At 47.4% G+C, this 22,376-nt stretch overlaps 1 protein-coding gene across 1 annotated transcript in view; it reads right to left on the reverse strand.

Moving 5' to 3' along the window:
• Positions 1-22,376, reverse strand: part of LOC143783132 (cytochrome P450 2C20-like) — a 225,111-nt gene that overhangs the window by 40,693 nt on the left and 162,042 nt on the right. Inside the window, exon 9 of the mRNA XM_077271429.1 lies at positions 14,863-15,004. Within this exon, the coding sequence (XP_077127544.1) occupies positions 14,863-15,004 (142 nt within the window). The remainder of the gene's footprint in view (positions 1-14,862; positions 15,005-22,376) is intronic.

A 22,376-nucleotide genomic window follows, 5' to 3' on the forward strand; every position in this document is an offset into this window, starting at 1 on the left:
ACTTCTGAAGGTGAAGATGCCGGGGCCACCGCCCTTGCTTTATCTCCTGAATCTGCCCTCCGTCTGTTCCCTTCCCTCACCCAGGGAAGAGGGGCGCTGTCGTGCACCTCAGTACACCAACCCAACAAACAAGGCAACACAATCAAGGGCAACTGAAAATACCAGGCATGGACTTTCGTCAGATCCATGCAAAAACTGGTGGACGACAACACATATCCAAGGAAAGGGATCTCCTCAACCAAGAATATACGCTTCTTGGGTTTGACATATAATTTGTTGTCTCTGAGTACATGTAAAACCTGCCTGACATGTACCTGATGTGACTCAAGGTCAGGTGAATAAATTAATGTCTGAGGGAGAGAGGAGGGAGAGGGAAAAGTTGGAGCTTGACACGCTGAGACATGCATTTGTAAGCCGTTGCAAATGAATGTAACTGGTGGGTGCCGTACCTGCTGGGGATTTCAGCTGAAGTAGGAAAGGAGGAAGGGAATTTCCAGCACGTCCATCCAGTGTAATGTAATTAATTGCTATGTTTGTGATTGGTTCTTTGCTATATATAAACCTGTTCATTCATTTTGTATTAGCTCCTATGACTAAGGGTGCCGTGGTGCGTCAGAAACCCGTCAGGCAGAGAGTCTCTCTCTTTTTTAAAAAACTGTTTTTTAAAATGTTCTAATAAACATGGAAATTTTACTTACACTGGATGGATGTGCTGGAAATTCCCTTCCTCCTTTCCTACTTCAGCTGAATAAATTAATATGTTACCCTGATGGATTATATTATCACAAATCTGCCTACCGGGTGACTAAAGATCTCCTTCTCCTGGACCTGTCTTCTGCCTTTGACACTGTGGACCACTCCCTTCTGCTACAAATCCTTGATTTCTTGGCATCACAGACTTGGCCCTTTTCTGGATCTCATCATATCTGACAGATCGGACATTCAGTGTCTCCCTCCGCCACACCACCTCCTCACCTCGCCCCTTGTCAGTTGGTGTTCCTCAAGGCTCTGTTCTAGGACCCCTACTCTTCTCCATCTACACCTTCGGTCTGGGACAGCTCATAGAATCCCACGGTATGCAGTACCATCTCTATGCTGATGACATGCAGATCTACCTATCCGGACCTGACCTCACCTCCTTACTTACCAAAATCCCGCACTGTCTGTCTGCTATCTCGGCCTTCTTTTCTGCTCGCTTTCTACAACTGAACATGGACAAAACAGAATTCATCATCTTTCCCCCATCTCACTCTACCCCTCCACCAGACCTATCCATCAATGTCAATGGCTGCTCACTTTCCCCAGTCCCACACGCCCGGTGCCTCGGGGTGATCCTCGACTCTGCCCTCTCTTTCAAGCCACATATCCAAGCCCTTGCCTCCTCCTGCCGCCTCAAACTCAAAAACATTTCCCGGATCCACGCATTCCTTGACCGTGACACTACAAAAACACTAGTGCATGCCCTTATCATCTCCCGCCTCGACTACTGCAACCTCCTACTCTCTGGACTCCCCTCTAGCACTCTGGCACCACTCCAATCCATCCTACACTCTGCTGCTCGACTAATCTACCTGTCTTCCCGCTATTCCCCAGCCTCTCCCCTATGCCAAGCCTTTCACTGGCTTCCTATCGCCCAGAGACTCCAGTTCAAAACCCTCACAATGACCTACAAAGCCATCCACAACCTATCTCCTCCATACATCTGTGACATGATCTCCCGGTACCTACCAACACGCAACCTCCGATCCTCTCAAGACCTCCTTCTCTACTCCCCTCTCATCTCTTCTTCCCACAACCGCATCCAAGACTTCTCCCGTGCTTCCCCCATACTCTGGAACTCTCTACCCCAGCACATCAGACTCTCGCCTACCATAGAAACTTTCAAAAAGAACCTGAAGACTCACCTCTTCCGACAAGTCTACAGCCTGCAGTGATCCTGAACCTACTGAACCGCCGCACAACCAGCTCTGCCCTCTCCTAGTGTATCATCACCCATTCCCTGCAGACTGTGAGCCCTCGCGGGCAGGGTCCTCCCTCCTTATGTACCCGTGTGCCTTGTTTGTGCTCATGTTTAATGTATTTGTCTATATTTGCCCCGTATTTCACATGTAAAGCGCCATGGAATAAATGGCGCTATAAAAATGAATAATAATAATAATAATTTACAAAGTGCTGAAAGACAGAGGTGCGCGTTCGTCAACCAGGTTCTCCTAGTGTCCCTCATGCTTATTGAATGCTGTTTTCCACTCATCCCCCTCTTTAATGCGAATGAGATTATACACCCCCGAGGTCTAGTTTTGAAACCATTTTACTCCTACAATTTGAGTAAAGATGAGAGGGACTGATATGACTCTTTTCCAAACTTTCCGCAATAGAGTTCTTCATGGCTTACCTTTCTGGACGAAAGATATTGTACAGTCTGCTCTTAGGCAGTTTGGCACCAGGAACTAGATTACCAGCGCAGTCAAAAGGACGATGGGGAGGAAGTTCTTGGCACCTTTGCTTCGTGAACACATCCCGAAAGTCAGACAGGGTATCCACCTTAGCAAGCCGGGTACCCAAGCAGTGTCCTTGACAATACTCACTTCACTTTACCACTTCCTGCCAATCTGCTACAGGATTGTTCAGAGCGAGCCAAGGAAGTCCAAGAACAACATGTGAGGGCAGACCCTCTAGCACATAAGTCTATTACCTCAGAGTGTATGCCCCCTGCCTGAATATGTAAACCTCAGACGACTTGAGTAAAAGGCCCCTGTCTCAAAGTGGCGGAGTCTATGGCAATTATGGGTATGGGTCTGGACGGAGGACGTGGATAGAGGCCTCGGAATTGGGCGAACCTAGCGTCAATCGAGTTAAACCACGCTCCACTGCCCAAAAATGCAGACAAGACTACATTAATTTCACCCAGGTGAATCTCAGCTGGCAGAAAAAATTGTCCTACCCACGGCGATGATGAGTAAACCCAGGTTTCTAATTTCCAAGCAACCCAAGCCACTTAGTTTTCCAGTGGCTGTTTACTGTGAGATCAGGAAGTACACGTTATACTCACCCTTTTCGTTGAAAATCAGACAGTTTTTCAGAGAGAGTTGCCGCACCCACCTGCATGGGTTTCTCAGTTGACTCTATCCTGATCTCCCTTGGCCCCAGACCTCCCGCATACAGGGGTGTCTCCCTATATCTCTGGCGAAGATAGCAATAAATCCGGATTGCCAGAGACATGGCTGCCCCATGGGAGACTGGAGTCTCATGCAGGGCTAAAGCATCCTTCACTCTTACTGTAAGTGGAGCGCCCCCACTGCCGCAGGGCCGAGGGGCACCCGGTACCGGGCCGCTACGTCTCGGTTCTGGGGTTGTCACGATGGCTGGGACCGGTCCGTGACCCTGCTGAGGGGCGTCCAGTGAAAGTTGAGAATGTGATAAGGTTGTGGTGCGGTGCAGGTCGCAGTAAATAACGAGGACACCAGGTTGCAGTCTCTTTACCTCTTTACTGAAGGCTTCAGGATCCTCAGTCCGGAATACGGTTAACCGGGCTGCGGGAGTCCGGCCGGTCCGATGTCACCTCCAGAGTTCCCTTTGCAGGTGGAAATCTGTGCCTACCTTCTAGCGCTTGTGTGTTGTGGTCCTCCCCTGCTGTGCTTACGGGATAGTCCCCACAACTGTTGTGTCTGTTTCTGAAGTTCCCTCACAACTCGATTTTGATGTTCTTCTTCGTCCCCCCAGATGATATGGCTAGGACGCACCCGTATGACGGGTAGGCTCAGAGCTCTTCCGGGACCCTAGTGTCGCCCCTCTCCAACTGTTGCCCCCTATGTCTTCTTAGGTGATTTGAGTGAGACAGCCCGCCTATAACTGACTGTCCTGCCGTAGGTTTGAAGTAAGGCCTGGAGCTCAATACTTCCTCGGCGTTTCCGGCCACCGGCTGCGCGCCTCAGTAGGATGTTGCCTCGTCTTACAGCATGACTCCTACTGGTATTTCTCCTTGTTGCATTGATCTCGTTTCTCACTCAGCACAATAAACCTCGCTTCTTGTCCTTTCTTGGGGTACCGCCGCGATGAAGTGCAGGCGCGGTCCCGTAACGTTCTTTCTGTTCGCTAGGCCTCTGTCAGGATCCCACCCCTGACAGGGACCCCCCTGAATCTTCCCCTGCAACACCCTCTGCCACAGGATGTTGCCTGGTTCCAACCCAGTCAGCTTCTTTCTAACTTCCAATCTAACCCCCAGTTTTACCAGATTGTGAGGAGTGGCCTAATACATAGCACCCTTAGCTCCCCCTGGAGGCCAGACTGTGAAGTGTATTGGTGTCTGTGATACCTGGTCAGATGAACTCCTTCAGTGCCATCAGACGTACCATAGCCTCCCTTAGCGGCGGAGCATCAGTACTGCAACGACCAGGACTCTGGGGCGCTGCATAAGCCCCTCACGGAACTGGCTACGGAGTGCAGGGTCATTCCACTTAGTGTCCTTGGCCCACCTCTGAAACTCAGAGCAATACTCTTCCACTGGCCGGTCTCCTTGCTGATGTTGGCGCAGTGTGGACTCAGCCAAGGAGACGTGGTCGTGGTCGTCGTATGTAAGGCCCAGTGCCAGAAAAAATTCCTCTACCGCCTGAAGCGACCAGCAGTCAGACGGGAGAGAAAATGCAGTACAGTTTGAAAACAGCAAACTTGTTAGCAAACCTGTCAGGCAAAGCGATCTTGGGCTCCACTACGATTTGCCTGGGAGACATGATTTCTACACATAATTCCTACACCAGATGTATTAGGGTGTTGCAAAACAACGGTGCGAAAATCTGCCACCTCCAGACTGAGCTGCTGCAGTTGCCCTGTCAGAGCGGTAATGGGATCCATAATGGAATAAAAAATGGTTACGGTCAGAGCTAATGTCACGACTCAGCTGTTGGGTGACCCAGGAACAGGAGCTCCTTCCCTGTCCCTAACACTAGGGGGTGCCCTAGCTCGCCCTATTCCCCAGGATACTTCTGAAGGTCAAAATGCAGGGACCGCCACCCTTGCCTTAACTCCTGTGTCAGCCCTCCATCTGTTCTCTTCTCCCCACAGACTATCTCTGACATGGTTTTCAATCAGGACCCAGATTATAAAGGGGATAAGAGTAGCTAAATGAGCTCAACTGAGAGCTCAGACTCCCAGAGCTCCCAACATGGCCAATTAACCCCATTTCTGCCAAAATAAATTAACATCATTTAAAAAGAAGGTGAAGTGCTTCTTCTCAGTGCAGGAGTAGGAGCAATCAGGTGCTGCAGTCTTCTGGCTCCTCTCTGTTGTGGTAAACACGTGACACTGTGGCACCCCTGAGGGTCTAGTCACCACAGAGGTACTGCACCTCATTCAGAGGTGAGGGACTCCGCTCTCAGGTAAGGAGAGGACACCGCCCTGGACCCACGCACTTGCATCCAACATCACATTACTTTAGCCTGGCATGATGGGCAGACCCTAGAGAAAGGGGTGGGATCTCACTCAGGCAGGAAGAGTAGTGATGGAGGGAAAGTGGTCAGTCTGTGAGAGGAAGTAGATGGAGTGAGACATGCAGAAAGGAGCTCCCAGAGAAAGGGAGCTAGAGAAAGGTGAAGCTAGAGAGAAAAGAAAGAAGGGGTCCTAGGGGCATGGGTAGTGAGGAATCCATCCGTGGGGCCCGTATCCATGATGACTGTAGTTGGGTGGAGGGACCAGGTCACAGTGGAGGAACCAGCCCCCAAGACTAGTGGAGAACTACAAGGCTCAGCTAGCAAGCTGGAGGCTGTGGTATCTGTATGTGCCACAGCCAAATCCACATACATTCACTGAAAAGGCAGCCACATAGAATCAAGGGGACCAGAAAGACGTGCCCAACAAGATCCCAGGCTGCTGGCTTGGGACACTGTTTGTGAAGGCGCAGGGCAGGAGAGGTGGGAGCCAGCGCAGCAAGATGGCCAGGAAAGGAACATAAGAAGGGGGTTCTGGCAAATTACCTGAGAGCTGGCTGGACCACAGACCCAGAGGACACAGCACCCCTGCTGGGACAGTATCTAAGAACTGAGTAAAAGTGTGGAAACTGTACCCCACTGTGTCCCCTGAATTATTACTGCGTCACCTGCCCTGCATCACTACATTCATCATCATAGACTTTAGTATCTTAACTGCCCTGGGACTAAGCTCTACCTGTGGAGAGCTGTGACAACTCGGCTGCATCACCATCAGCCCCAGCGGTTTCTTTAAGCAGAGTCGGCCATCCCTAACCGAGTACCACAGGTGGCGTCACAAACAATTCCCCTATAAGCTTTATTCCTCTTTAACTGACCTTGGATGCCCTGGGCCACGGACTGGGTCACTGCTGCCATGACCACCCCTTTAAGAACCGTCGGACCCAGCCCGAGTGCCCCACAGCCCTAGCGGGCGCTCCAACAGCACTACAATGGAATATTTGCAATTTTCACTCTGCAATGTCCACTGCATGCTTGTTTCTGAAAAACATCCATGAGTCAAAATGGTCACAACACCTGTAGATGAAATCTCAGAGGGGTGTAAATTCCAAAATGGGTTCACGTGAGGGGGTTTCTGGTGTTCTGGCACTTAGGGGTTCTTGAAATTAAATCCGCAAACCATGCTTGAAAAATCTGTGTCCAAAAGTGAAATAGAACATTTGAGACTCAGAGAAAAACTTGCGGGATATTCCAGGCTTTGCCAGTGGATAACAGATATCCAAAGTCAGGTAGATGAAGATTTTTTTTATTGTATTACGTGTTTTGGAGTTTATCCAACTCCTTTCTCAGATACATTAAAACGAAATCACCTCTGACTTTAACCCCTTCCCGACATGTGCCGTACTAGTACTGCTCTGCGGGGGGTGCGTTCCTGCAAACAGCAGTACAAGTAAGGTGCAAAGATTGCACGGCCTCACGCTGAGTGCCACGGCGATCGGGTGCGAGCACCGATCGCGGGCATTTAACCCCTCTGATGCCGTTGTCAGTAGTGATAGTGGAATAGAGAAGCATCGCGCAGGGAGGGGGCTCCCACCAGAACATCGCAATGCGATCGCATTGTTTTGGTGGTCTCCATGTGGATCCCCGACTCCAAGATGGCCACGGGGTCCTTCCGGGTTCTGCAGGGAGGGGGCTTTTGAGCGCCTCCTGAGAGCAGAACCTTCCCTGCCTGTCAGATCGCTGATCTGATACTAGCAGTGCAAAGTGTCAGATCAGCAATCTGACATTATATAGTAATGTCTGTTACTGGGACAATGTAAAAAAGTAAAAAATATTAGAATGTGTAAAAATATCCTAAATAAATCCTAAATAAAGAAGCAAAATATATTTTTCCAATAAATACATTTATGTAAGTAAAAAATCAAACAATATTTGGTATTGCCGCGTCCGTAATGACCCGCTCTATAAAAATATCCTACTAGTTAACCCCTTCAATGAACACCGTAAAAAAAATAAGTAAAAAACAAGGAAAAAACAGTGCTTTATCATCATACCGCCAAACAAAAATTGCAATAAAACGCGATAAAAAATACAGATGTAAATAAAAATGGTACCGCTGAAAACGTCATCTTGTCCCATAAAAAACAAGCCACAATACAGCTCCATCAGCAGAAAAATAAAAAAGTTATAGCTCTCAGAATAGAGCGATGCAAAAATTATTATTTTTTCTATAAAATTGTTTTTATTGTGTAAAAGCACCAAAACATAAAAAAAGATATAAATGAGGTATCGCTGTAATCCCACTGACCCGAAGAATAAAACGGTCCTACCAATTTTACCACACGCAGAAAGGTATTAAAAAAATAAAAGCAATTCCCGAATTGCTGGTTTTTGTTCATTCTGTCCCCTGAAAATCGGAATAGAAAGCGATCAAAAATGTCATGTGCCCAAAAATGGTAACAATAAAAAAGTCAGCTCGTCCCGCAAAAAAACAAGCCATAACATGGCTCTCAATATTTGCATACCTCCCAACCGTCCCGATTTCAGCGTGACAGTCCCGCTTTGGCACCGGGGTCCCGCTGTCCCGCTTCGGGCATTTAAAATCCCGAATTTGCGGCCGCCGGTGAAGCCCCGCCCACTTCCGGGACGTAGAGAGAGCCCGATTAGGTTTGTGGCTGTTTTTTTTTTCTTATACATGCTGGGTCTCCTCCCGACCGATTCCCTCCCCCGCCCCCGCCCCCGCCCCCGCCCCCTGTGTGTGCGGCGCTGCCACGCTGAGGAAGAGAGCCAGCAGCGATCAAGATGAGAGGTCAGCGACTCACTACCTGAGGTGTGTGCACAGAGCTCTGGCGTCTCCTGCTCTTAGCTGCTATCCCGGCAGAGAAGGAGAGACGGGGGAGGTGCCGGGACAGTGCAGAGCTGTGAGCAGCCGGAGAAACTGAAGAGCTGCACATGGACAGATCAGCCGCCCCTGCACCACAGAGGAGATTGTGTGTGTGTGTGATGTGTGTGTGTGTGTGAGATGTGTGATGCTGCATTTGTGTGTGTGTCATGTGTGTATGAGGTATCTGGTGTGTGTGATGGCTGGGTGTGTGTGATGGCTGGGTGTGTGTGTGTGATGGCTGGGTGTGTGTGTGTGATGGCTGGGTGTGTGTGATGGGTGTGTGTGATGGCTGGGTGTGTGTGTGTGATGGCTGGGTGTGTGTGTGTGTGTGTGATGGCTGGGTGTGTGTGTGTGTGATGGCTGGGTGTGTGTGATGGCTGGGTGTGTGTGATGGCTGCATGTGTGTGATGGCTGCGTGTGTGTGTGTGTGATGGCTGCGTGTGTGTGTGTGTGTGTGTGTGTGATGGCTGCGTGTGTGTGTGATGGCTGCGTGTGTGTGTGATGGCTGCGTGTGTGTGTGATGGCTGCGTGTGTGTGTGATGGCTGCGTGTGTGTGTGTGTGATGGCTGCGTGTGTGTGTGTGTGTGATGGCTGCGTGTGTGTGTGTGTGATGGCTGCGTGTGTGTGTGTGTGTGTGATGGCTGCGTGTGTGTGTGTGATGGCTGCGTGTGTGTGTGTGATGGCTGCGTGTGTGTGATGACTGCGTGTGTGTGTGATGGCTGTGTGTGTGTGTGTGATGGCTGCGTGTGTGTGTGTGATGACTGCGTGTGTGTGTGTGATGACTGCGTGTGTGTGTGATGACTGCGTGTGTGTGTGATGGCTGTGTGTGTGTGTGTGATGGCTGCGTGTGTGTGTGTGATGACTGCGTGTGTGTGTGATGGCTGTGTGTGTGTGTGATGGCTGCATGTGTTTGTGAGCTGCGTTTGTGATGCTGCGTGTGTATGTGTGATACTGTGTGTGTGATGCTGCATGTGTGTGAGCTGCGTGCCTGTATGTCATTATACAGTATGGAGAACTGTGGCCATAATACAGTATGGAGCATCATGTGGGGTCATTATACAGCATGGAGCATCATGTGCAGTCATTATACAGTATGGAGCATCATGTGCGGTCATTATACAATATGGAGCATCATGTGCAGCCAGTATACAGTATGGAGCATCATGTGCGGTCATTATACAATATGGAGCATCATGTGCGGTCATTATACAGTATGGAGCGTCATGTGCGTTCATTATACAGTATGGAGCATCATGTGCGGCCATTATACAGTATGCATGCGGTCATTATACAGTATGGAGCATCATGTGCGGTCATTATACAGTATGGAGCATCATGTGCGGTCATTATACAGTATGGAGCATCATGTGCGGTCATTATACAGTATGGAGCATCATGTGCGGTCATTATACAGTATGGAGCATCATGTGCGGCCATTATACAGTATGGAGCATCATGTGCGGCCATTATACAGTATGCATGCGGTCATTATACAGTATGGAGCGTCATGTGTGTTCATTATACAGTATGGAGCATCATGTGCGGCCATTATACAGTATGGAGCATCATGTACGGTCATTATACAGTATGGAGCGTCATGTGTGTTCATTATACAGTATGGAGCCTCATGTGTGGCCATTATACAGTATGGAGCACTGTGTGGCCATATTTTTTTGTTTATAACTATTGTATATGAAACAGTGTGATCAGCAGTGCTAAATGGGTGTGCTTGGGACGTGGATATGGGTGTGACTAATTATGAATGGGTGTGGTCAGAGGCGTGGCCTAAAATTTGCGCGCCGCAAACTTTGTCCCTCTTTCCCATCTTCAAAAGTTGGGAGGTATGATATTTGAGAGCTCTCAAAATATGGTGATGCAAAAACTAGTTTTCGCAATAAAAAGCTTCTTTCAGTGTGTGACAGCAGCCAAACATAAAAGCCCGATATAAATCTGGTATCGTTGCAATCGCATCGACCCGAAGAATAAAGTCACCTAATCACTTATACCACACTAGGAACGGCGTAAAACATAAATAAAACCAATTCTTCACCTGCTGTTCATTTTTTTCTTTCTGCCTCCCAAAGACTGCAGTAAGGCTCGGCTTACATTTATCCTGTGCTCTGCGCTGAGCGCTTACACCGGGGTTTCTGTGTAAATCTCTGAAATACGTGATTCAGACAGAACCCCTGGCAGAAAATTCCCTATAATGAGGCAGATGGAGGCAGTGCGGACACCATAGGACCTGTGATCCGGCAGTGTCCGTCTTTTTAGGATTGCATAAAAGTGCCGTCGGCTACAGTTTTGTGCACTTATGAAAAGGACACCGCTGAACAGAGGCCAGATAGAGTCCAGAGTAACTCTGCTGCCTCACTATCGTGAATGAATCCCTCAGGAGGTTTCATCTGTCACGTCACTCAGAAATTTAGATGGAAACCCCAAAAGTGCTCAGCGCAGAGCGACGGATAAATGTGATCCCTACCATTATGTAAAATGTTCCCAATAAAAGCTTCAACTCAATCCACAAAAAAAGCAAGTCCCCACTCAGGTCTGTCATCTCTTAACGGAAATATAGGGGACTTCCACCTTACTGGTAGCACAAAGGCTCTGGAAAAGTGAAATGGCTTCACGCTTCCTAAAAGACATTCAGCAAATTCTGCACTCCCAAATCCAAATGCCCCCTCTCCCTTCTGAACCCCAGTGTCTCTAAACAACATTTAGCGCCTACATGTTTGGCATTTCTGTAGTGATAAGAGCCCGCCTAGTTTACAGGTGCGTGTTTCCAGAAGCATGAGCTGGGCATAATGTAATGGTCACTACAGCGTACTGGTCACTACAATGTCACTTTGTAATTTTCACTCAGCAACATCCACTGCTGTTTGTTTCTGGAAAACACCCATTGAGTCAAAATCGTCACTACATCTGTAGATAAATTCCCAAAGGGTTATTATTTCCTAAATAGGGTCAGTTGTGGGGGGTTTCCACTGTTTAGGCACATCAGGGGCTCTCCAAACGCTACATGGCATCCGCTCATTAGTCCAGCAAATTTTACATTCAAAAAGTCAAAAGGCGCTCCTTCCCTTCCAAGCTCTGCCGTGCACCCAAACAGTTGTTTTCCTCCACATGTTGGGTATCTGCGCACTCAGGAGAAATTGGACAACAAATTGTATGGATCAATTTCTCTTGTTACCCTAATGAAAATGCAAAATTTTGAGCTAAAAAAGATTTATCTGGGAAAAATGTGATTTTGTTTTTCACAGCTTAACGTTATACACTTCTGTGAAGCATCTGGGGGTTCAAGGTGCTCAATACACATCTAGATAAGTTCCCTAAAGGGTCTAGTTTGCAAAATGGTGTCACTTGTGGGGGGTTTCCACTGTTGAGGCACATCAGGGACTCTCTGAATGCGACATGGTGACTACTGATTATGCCAGCAAATTTTATATTCAAAGAGTAAAACGGCGCTCCTTCCCTTCCAAGCTCTGCCGTGCTCCCAAACAGTAGATTTCACCCACATATGGGGTATCGGCATGCTCAGGAGAAATTTCATAACAATGTGTATTGTCCATTTTCTCCTGATCCCTTGCAAAAGAAAAAAAAATAGGTCTAAAGGAAAATGTTTGTGAAAGAAAAGTAAATGTTTATTTTTTTCTTCCACATTCCAAAAATTCCTGTGAAGCACCTGAAGGATTAATAAACTTCTTGAATGTGGTTTTGCGCGCCTTGAGGGGTGCAGTTTTTAGAATGGTGTCATTTTTGGGTATTTTCGGTCATATAGACCCCTCAAAGTCACCTCAAATGTGAGGTGGTCCCTATTTTGTTGTAAAAATGAGAAATCGCTGGCCAACTTTTAACCCTTATAACTTCCTAACAAAAAAAAACAACTATGTTTCCAAAATTGTGCTGATGTAAAGTAGACATGCGGGAAATGTTATTTATTAACTATTTTGTGTGACATGACTCTGATTTAAGGGCATAAAAATTAAAAGTTTGAAAATTGCAAAATTTTCAACATTGTCGACAAATTTCCTTTTTTTTTTTAACAAATAAATGCAAGTAATATCGAGGAAATTTTACCACTATTATAAAGTACAATGTGTCACTAGAAAAAACAGTCTTAGAATCACCGGGATCCTTTGGAGCGTTCAAGAGTTCTGACCTCATAAAATGACAGTGGTCAGAATTGTAAAAATTGGCCTGATCAGGAAGGTGGAAACGGGCTTCGGGGTGAAGAGGGTTAAAAGGGTCAGCGATGAGGTTACAATCAGCATCACACATGATAAACAACAATAAATGGAAACAAAAAATCTCATTTTGTTTTTATGTCTATACGTTAATAATAGTGATGAGCGAATATACTCGTTACTTGAGATTTCTCGAGCACGCTCAGGAGTCCTCCGAGTATCTTTAAGTGCTCGGAGATTTAGTTTTTCTTGCCGCAGCTGAATGATTACCATCTGTTAGCCGGCATAAGTACATGTGGGGGTTGCCTGGTTGCTAGGGAATCCCCACATGTACTTATGCTGGCTAACAGATGTAAAACATTCAGCTGAGGTGAGGAAAACAAAATCTCCGAGCACTAAAAAATACTCAGAGGACTCCTGAGCGTGCTCGAGAAATCTCGAGTAACGAGTATATTCGCTCATCACTAGTTAATATAACTACTCTAAGGAGTTACAATTTGGTGGTGATTACTGTTAGTAATATTTAGACTTGTTTTACATTAACTAACTGCTGTGAAATTCATTGTTGTTTATCATGTGTGATGCTGATTGTAACATCATCATTGACCCTTTTAAAGTCAGAGGTGATGTCGTTTTAATGTATCTGAGGAAGGAGTGTAATAAACTCCGAAACGTGTAATACAATAAATGAAAATCTTTATCTTCCTGACTTTGGACATCCGTCACCCACTGACAGCGCCTGGAATATCCCGCAGGGTTTTTCTGATTCTTAAACGTTCATTCCAGTTCCAGCATTATAGGCCTAGGCACCAGCGGTCGGAGCTGCAGCCGTCCATTGTGCACTCACCCGGCCTCTCTAGTGTTCAGCCTGCCGTGCACAGCCTGCCCAGGTGAGCATGCATGATCTGGAATTGAAACTAGATCCACAGATTTACAGATTTATATTTGTATTCAAAAAGTCCCTCCGTGCACCATCTCTCAGGTCTACATTATGGCACTGTATAAATAAATAGTTTTACTCTTTCACTGTGGACAACTATATACAGTTCTTCCCCACTTATCTGCACATATACATTCTTTAGTGATTACCCATTGTGGTCTTATATCTGTATATACCCATTGTCCCTGTTCTACCACTATTTTTTCAAGTGCCATTTCCCATTATACACCAACCATACAACACTGTTACCACCTGTGTATCTCCCTGGCTATCTTTTTGTTTCTTCATTATAGTCTGCATACGGTCACAGCATATACGACTACCTTCTATGGACCCTTAACTTAATTTTTAAAGTGAGACACACGCACTTCATGTTGGAGCATATATCATTGATATATTTTTGACGATATACAGTGTGTCCGTAAAGTCATGGTGCACTTTTGACCAGTCACTGGAAAGCAACAAAAAACGATAGAAATGTGAAATCTGCTCCAAATAAAAAAAGATAAACTCTCCCAGTTTCATACCTATTCAGTGCAGTTCGATGTGGGCTCCATTTGTTGCCCTACACACATCCAAACGATAGCATAAGCTTGTGGCTGCATGACGTCACAGACCTGGCAGTGTATTAATCAGAGTTCAGTTTATTAGGGGTTAATCTGACTGGGGGCTCAGCAACAGCTTAAATGAATTTGTGTTGTTTGATTGATTCTTGTTATCTCTCCTCATGAACAGGTCTGACATTACAGGGCCAGAGAAAGGGTGCCGAAATGTAAACTCTAAAAGTGCACCATGACTTTACAGACGCACTGTATATACATTCTCTACAATTGTTGATATGTCATTTACAGGCTTCGTACCCTTTACAATTGTACCTTTATATGCACAACTTGTATATTTTATTTCATATTACTACCATTTTGTATTGTTTTGTCACTTGGTATTTTTGGTCTTTTATCTTGTCAGTGATGCCTGGTCACCTGTGTGTGCAGGCAATCACTGTGTGCTGTCAGTGCCACCTTTTTATCCCTTCTTTTTTTCTCAATGAATATTTTTTTACTCTTTATAACTACGGTCCCGTCATCATTTTTTATACCTTATTGTTCGGTTATTCCTCCTGATTTAATAATTCTATCATGAACTGCAATGTGCTACGAAAAAACTGTCTCAGAATCACCTGGATATGTTGAAGCTCCAGAGTTATTAACACATAAAGTGAAACATGTCGGAATGTAAGATTGTGGCCTGGTCAGGAAGGTGAAAACAGACTTTGTCGGGAACCGGGGACATTTTTTTGATTGGGAATAGATTCAAGAGTCAGAAAAGCTGCTGCTTCTGTTATCTACTACCGATAACTAGAATTCTTCACTTTCTGCACAATATCAGATTCCTCATTTCACTTCTTATCCTCGCTTTCACCTTTTTATCTTTGGTTCTTACCTGTTGAGAACACCATGAACGCCAACCTGTTGCGGAACTGCCCTTCTTCATCCAGGAAATGTTCGGGGTTGAACACTTCAGGAGTTTCCCACTGAGATGGGTCTTGTAGGACTGATGTGAGGTAGGGGATCACAGCCGTTCCCTGATAACAGGAAAGATAAGAAGTTACACAAATGTGTCTTGTAAATGACACATGTAATATCATAATGACGTCCTCATTTATTATATTTTTTATGTTGTGCCATTACATTCTGATCGATGGGATTCCAAATGGTAGAAGGCACACAGTCCCCACGGCATGTTCACTTGAGTGGATCTGTGTTGCCGTTCCTAGCACAGCTGCTGGCCAGGAAAGCCACTTTGCGGATAGAAAGTGAAGATCTGCATCAGATTTAGACCTAAGCACTCACAAGTTGGTGGCTTATTCTGGTTGTTTACCCAAACATTCTGTATCATGAGCAATTCTTTTGAAGCTTTTTCTTCTTACGCATTCTGTTTACTGGATAGTACTAACGAAAGCACCACTCACCTTTGAAAGATAACAAAGAGATGCTAAACCACGTCCGTAACCTCTGCCCATCTTGCATATGTGCCCACTCCGAAATATTGCTCCTAGTGAAGTCAGTTAGTGTTACCACACAGTGTGTTACTGCTTTGATATCCTGCATAAATATTAGGATGTCCCCACAGCACAGTCCCGCCACATACAGTATGATAATCCCCCACACAGTATGATATCCACACAGTATGTTCCTCCATATACAGTATGATGTCCACACAGTGCTTTCCACCACACACAGCATGATGTCCCTGTAGTGAGCTGGCCGGCTGTGACTGTTCTATTATCATTGACATAGAATCTGTGACAGACACTACCCCCGTGTGGCCAGAAGTTATACCTATGCCGAATGTGATTACAGAGAAACAAACTGTATTGGCTAAACTTCCCCCTGTTGTGTCATGTGAACAGGAAGGAGAGGGAAAGAGAGAGCCCGGGAAACTGGTGTGTGCAGAGAGAGGTCGGTGTGTGCTGGCGTCCTCCCGTAGATGCGATATAGAAGATTGCCTGGATGACCTCTCTCTCTCGGAAGCTGACATCCAGATTGTTCCCAGCTCCCACACTGCGGAGCACTCAGCGGTGACATCTTCACAGATCCTGGAGAACATGAACTGTAAGCGGGTCCTCTGTTGAGAGGCCGAACATTCCACCCTTACCGGCTGAACCCCAAGGACTACAGTCTGGACCTGAGAGACAGAGTTTTGTTTAATCCCTGTTGTTTCCTCTTCGGCTGGAGCGTCCCCCTGCAGTGACAGACAGGCCTGCGACGTGGGAAGATAACCTCCTGGAGCAAAGGAACTGGTAACGTGTGGATAGGGACAGTGAGGGACAGTTTGTTATTACACGTTATCTCTGTGAATAGGCATATTTTTGTATTGTCTATTATTGTGTTCCGCTGTGTTAAGGAAAATGTATAACAGTAAAGATACGTTTGTTAAGATAGAATCTGAGTGTGGAAGTTTTGCTGGGCCAGATCATGGATATACATGGGCGACCTTACCCTCTCCCACTTCATCTGGCGTAGTCGGCAGGATCTGTGCCCAGCAAGATTCCCACCCAGGCCCAGTGTACAGTCAGAAACCGCCGCCGGTGTCCATTGTAAACCAGGTCAGGAAGTTTGGCGGGCGAAACTACCCCGTACCAGAGTGGGCGGAACAAGTGCGGATACTGGGAGAAATGTATAATATTGACCCTAAGACCTTGGCAGAAATGGCGGTACTGACGCTAGAAGGGGAGGCATGGACGACAGTCAGACTGGAGACGGTCAGGGGGCAGCGTGCGTTGGAGGATTTGGTGCGGGTGCTGGAAAAGACCTATGGGCCTACTACGTACCAGGGAACACTGCGATACCTGTTCTTTAGACGGACACAGCTTGAATGGGAGGACATTCCCCAATATGCAAATGCCCTTCAGGTACTCCTTGAACAAGTCTGTGCAAAAGGGGAACAACTGGCTAACATAGCTCCTCGTGATCTGGTACTGAGAGATCAATTCGTTATAGGGCTGAGAGACCAGTATCTTAACCGTACGCTACAGGACTTGATTCGGATGACGCCGACTCTCACCTTCGCTGAAGTCAAGCAGGAAGCCATAGAACGTTCTAGGGGACCCGTCATGGATGTGGGGACTCAAAGCGCTGCGTGCAGATCCATATTAGACATTAAACAGCCCAACAGTGACACCGAGGAGCTGAAACAGATGGTAGCAGATTTACAGCAACAGGTGTCACAGTTAACACTAGAACGACAGAGAGACCAGGGTATGCAACCTAGCCGTCCCGCGGGACCGTGTTGGTCATGTGGTGACCCTCGTCATAGGGCGAATCGTTGTCCTCAACGAACAAACCATCAGTTACCACGACGAACAGAATATCAGCTACATCCACGAGCAGAGCCGCCACGCCAGGTCTCACCACAATGGCCGCCGTTAAACTAGACACCCCTGCAGCTGAGGTTCGAGCAGCGGGGGGGCAGAGAATGGGGTGTAGAAAAACAGAGCCAGCAACGGAGTACTCTTGCCTCGAGTAGTCCTACACTTGAAGTTATTCTGGAGGGAGTTACAGTGCAAGGATTGATGGACACTGGGTCGCAAGTGACCACGATCTCTGAACAGTTTTATGAAAAGTACCTCAAACCAAGAACTGCTTGTGATCCAGATACCACCATTAAGATAATTGCGGCTAATAACCTACCCATTCCAGTAACCGGAGTCGCCTGGATGGATACGAAGACCTGCGGACAAGACCTAGGGAAACGAGGAATCGTCATTGTAAAGGAAGGCTTAGGCTCCGAGACCCCACTAATAATCGGAATGAATATCTTGAAAGACCTGGATCTTATGCTGTTGACAAGAAAAGGGCCCAAGTACTGGCAGAAAGTTACCAAACATAAACCGACTCGTCTGGCGTTCCAGCGCGTAATCCGGACCGTTGGACTTCAACAGATGGCAAAGGAACAATTACCCCTAGCAGCCATTAAAATGCCCCGCTGTACCCGAATTACTTTGCCCGCTGAAAAAGAGACAGTCATTTCCCTGCCTCTTAACACCAACCGACAGCTTGAAGGAGTTGAAGTGTTAATCGAGCCGAGGGCTCCAAGTGGGAGTAAGCTAAACCCACTAGTCGCCCGCACCCTAGCCGTCGTGAGGAACGGAAGAGTCCCTGTCAGGCTGAACAACACCGCAGACGTAGGTGTAGCCCTTGAAGCTGGCACGCAACTTGCCAGAGTATATGCTCTACCCACAGAAGTGAACCCCATGGGACAATTCACCCCGTCTACAGAAGATGGCTGGACGGTAACTGTCTCAGCCATAAATGCTCAAGTAGATGATGAAGACATTGGGCGAAAACTACTGGAAAAAGTGCAACTGGACCCGTCCCAGTACACTAAACAGGAAGTGTCTCAAGTGGAGAAACTACTGCGAGAACACCAAGACTCCTTTGCAAAGCATGACACCGACTTCGGGTACGCCACCAGTATCCAACACGAGATCCCCACGGGCGATACTGCCCCTATTTGCGATAGGTACCGACAAATACCACCTCAACAATACCAGGAGGTGAAAAGCCTCTTGGAATCTATGCTACACGCCGGAGTGGTGCGGGAGAGCCAGAGCCCATGGGCTGCACCCGTGGTGATAGTCAAAAAGAAAGATGGATCCCTGAGATTTTGCGTAGACTACCGTCAGCTGAACGCTTGCACGATCCGGGACTCCTATCCACTCCCCCGGATCGAAGAGTCACTGAATGCCCTGAAAAAGGCCAAATATTTTTCATCTCTAGACTTGGCCAGTGGATATTGGCAGGTCCCCATGAGTGAGAAGGACAGAGAAAAGACCGCCTTCATCCTTCCCATGGGCCTGTACGAGTTTGACCGGATGCCATTCGGCTTGAGTAACGCACCAGGGACCTTTCAGAGACTGATGGAACGCTGTCTGGGAGATTTCAACTTCGAATTCACGCTGACATACCTTGATGACATCGTGGTATACTCCGCCACCTTTGAGGATCATCTTCACAAGCTTGGCAAAGTGTTCCAGCGCTTGAAGAGACACAGCTTGAAGTTGAAGCCCAGCAAGTGTCGTCTATTCCAGCAGGAGATCGATTACCTGGGACACCGGATCTCGGCCGAAGGTGTCCAACCCTCTCCAGAGAAGATAGCAGCTGTCCGAGAGTGGCCACAACCAATTACCATCAAAGAAGTCCAGGCTTTCCTGGGGCTAGCGGGCTATTACCGCCGATTTGTCAAGGACTTTGCCCGGCTTGCGGAACCACTGCATGAGACCCTCCGAGGGACCGTGTCCCCCTGCAGTGACAGACAGGCCTGCGACGTGGGAAGATAACCTCCTGGAGCAAAGGAACTGGTAACGTGTGGATAGGGACAGTGAGGGATAGTTTATTATTACACGTTATCTCTGTGAATAGGCATATTTTTGTATTGTCTATTATTGTGTTCCGCTGTGTTAAGGAAAATGTATAACAGTAAAGATACGTTTGTTAAGATGGAATCTGAGTGTGGAAGTTTTGCTGGGCTAGATCATGGATATACATGGGCGACCTTACCCTCTCCCACTTCATCCTCACAGAACATTCCCCAACACACAGTATGATGTCCCCACAGTGCATTCCCCCACACAGTATTATGTCCCCACAGTACATTCTCCCACACACAGTATGATGTCCCCACAGTACATTCCCCCCACACACAGTATGATGTCCCCACAGTACATTCCCCCCACACACAGTATGATGTCCCCACAGTATATTCCCCCACACACAGTATAGTGTCCCCACAGTACATTACCCCACACATTGTATGATATCCCCACAGTGCATTCCCCCCCACACAGTATGATGTCCACACAGTACATTCCCCCACACACAGTATGATGTCTCCACAGTACATTACCCCACACACAGTATGATGTCCCCACAGTACATTTCCCCACACACAGTATGATGTCTCCACAGTACATTACCCCACACACAGTAAGATGTCCCCACCGTACATTCCCCCACACACGGTATGATGTCCCCACAGTACATTCCCCACACACAGTATGATGTCCCTACAGTACATTCCCCCACACAGTATGATGTCCCCACAGTACATTCCACCACGCACAGTATGATGCCCCCACAGTACATTCCCCCACACACAGTATGATGTCCCCACAGTACATTCCCCCACACAGTATTATGTCCCCACAGTACATTCTCCCACACACAGTATGATGTCCCCACAGTACATTCCCCCCACACACAGTATGATGTCCCCACAGTACATTCCCAGACACAGTATGATATTCTCACAGTACATTCCCCCCACACACAGTATGATGTCCCCACAGTACATTCCCCCCACACACAGTATGATGTCCCCACAGTACATTCCCCCACACACAGTATGGTGTCCCCACAGTACATTACCCCACACATTGTATGATATCCCCACAGTGCATTCCCCCCCACACAGTATGATGTCCACACAGTACATTCCCCCACACACAGTATGATGTCCCCACAGTACATTTCCCCACACACAGTATGATGTCTCCACAGTACATTACCCCACACACAGTAAGATATCCCCACCGTACATTCCCCCACACACAGTATGATGTCCCCACAGTACATTCCCCACACACAGTATGATGTCCCTACAGTACATTCCCCCACACAGTATGATGTCCCCACAGTACATTCCACCACGCACAGTATGATGTCCCCACAGTACATTCCCCCACACACAGTATGATGTCCCCACAGTACATTCCCCCACACACAGTATGATTCCCCCACAGTACATTCCCCCACACACAGTATGATGTCCCCACAGTACATTCCCCCACACACAGTATGATATCCCCACCGTACATTCCCCCACACAAAGTATGATGTCCCCACAGTACATTACCCTACACACAGTATGATGTCCCCACAGTACATTCCCCCACACACAGTATGATGTCCCCACAGTACATTCCCCCACACACAGTATGATGACCCCACAGTACATTTCCCCACACACAGTATGATGTCTCCACAGTACATTACCCCACACACAGTAAGATGTCCCCACCGTACATTCCCCCACACACACAGTATGATGTCCCCACAGTACATTCCTCCACACAGTATGATGACCCCACAGTACATTCCACCACACACAGTATGATGTCTCCACAGTACATTCCCCCACACACAGTATGATGCCCCCACAGTACATTCCCCCACACACAGTATGATGCCCCCACAGTACATTCCCCACACACAGTATGATGTCCCCACCGTACATTCCCCACACACAGTATGATATCCCCACCATACATTCCCCACACACAGTATGATGTCCCCACAGTACATTCCCCCCACACAGTATGATGTCCCCACAGTACAATCCCCACACACAGTATGGTGTCCCCACAGTACATTACTCCACACATTCTATGATATCCCCACAGTGCATTCCCCCCCACACAGTATGATGTCCACACAGTACATCCCCCACACAAAGTATGACGTCCACATAGTACATTCCCCCACACACAGTATGATGTCTCCACAGTACATTCCCCCACACACAGTATGATGTCCCCACAGCACATTTCCCCACACACAGTATGATGTCTCCACAGTACATTACCCCACACACAGTAAGATGTCCCCACCGTACATTCCCCCACACACAGTATGATGTGTTATGGTTCTCAATGGCAAGAGAACATAGCCCAGAAAACATAAGTACTAGCTCTTGGAAGGATGGAAACTAAACTGACCATGAACTAAACCTGCCGCACAACTAACAGTAGCCGGGTAGCGTTGCCTACGTTTTTTATCCCTAGACGGCAGCGCCGGCCGGAGGACTAACTAATCCTGGCAGAGGAAAACATAGTCCTGGCTCACCTCTAGAGAAGCTTCCCCGATAGGCAGACAGAGGCCCCCACATATATTGGCGGTGATCTTAGATGAAATGACAAACGTAGTATGAAAATAGGTTTAGCAAAATTGAGGTCCGCTTACTAGATAGCAGGAAGACAGAAAGGGCACTTTCATGGTCAGCTGAAAACCCTATCAAAATACCATCCTGAAATTACTTTAAGACTCTAGTATTAACTCATAACATCAGAGTGGCAATTTCAGATCACAAGAGCTTTCCAGACACAGAAACGAAACTACAGCAGTGAACTGGAACAAAATGCAAAAACAAACGAGGACTAAAGTCCAACTTAGCTGGGAGTTGTCTAGCAGCAGGAACATGCACAGAAAGGCTTCTGATTACAATGTTGACCGGCATGGAAGTGACAGAGGAGCAAGGTTAAATAGCGACTCCCACATCCTGATGGAAACAGGTGAACAGAGGGGATGATGCACACCAGTTCAATTCCACCAGTGGCCACCGGGGGAGCCCAAAATCCAATTTCACAACAGTACCCCCCCCTCAAGGAGGGTGCACCG

Source organism: Ranitomeya variabilis, chromosome 6 (genome assembly GCF_051348905.1).
Source record: "Ranitomeya variabilis isolate aRanVar5 chromosome 6, aRanVar5.hap1, whole genome shotgun sequence".
Classification (NCBI taxonomy): Eukaryota; Metazoa; Chordata; class Amphibia; order Anura; family Dendrobatidae; genus Ranitomeya; species Ranitomeya variabilis.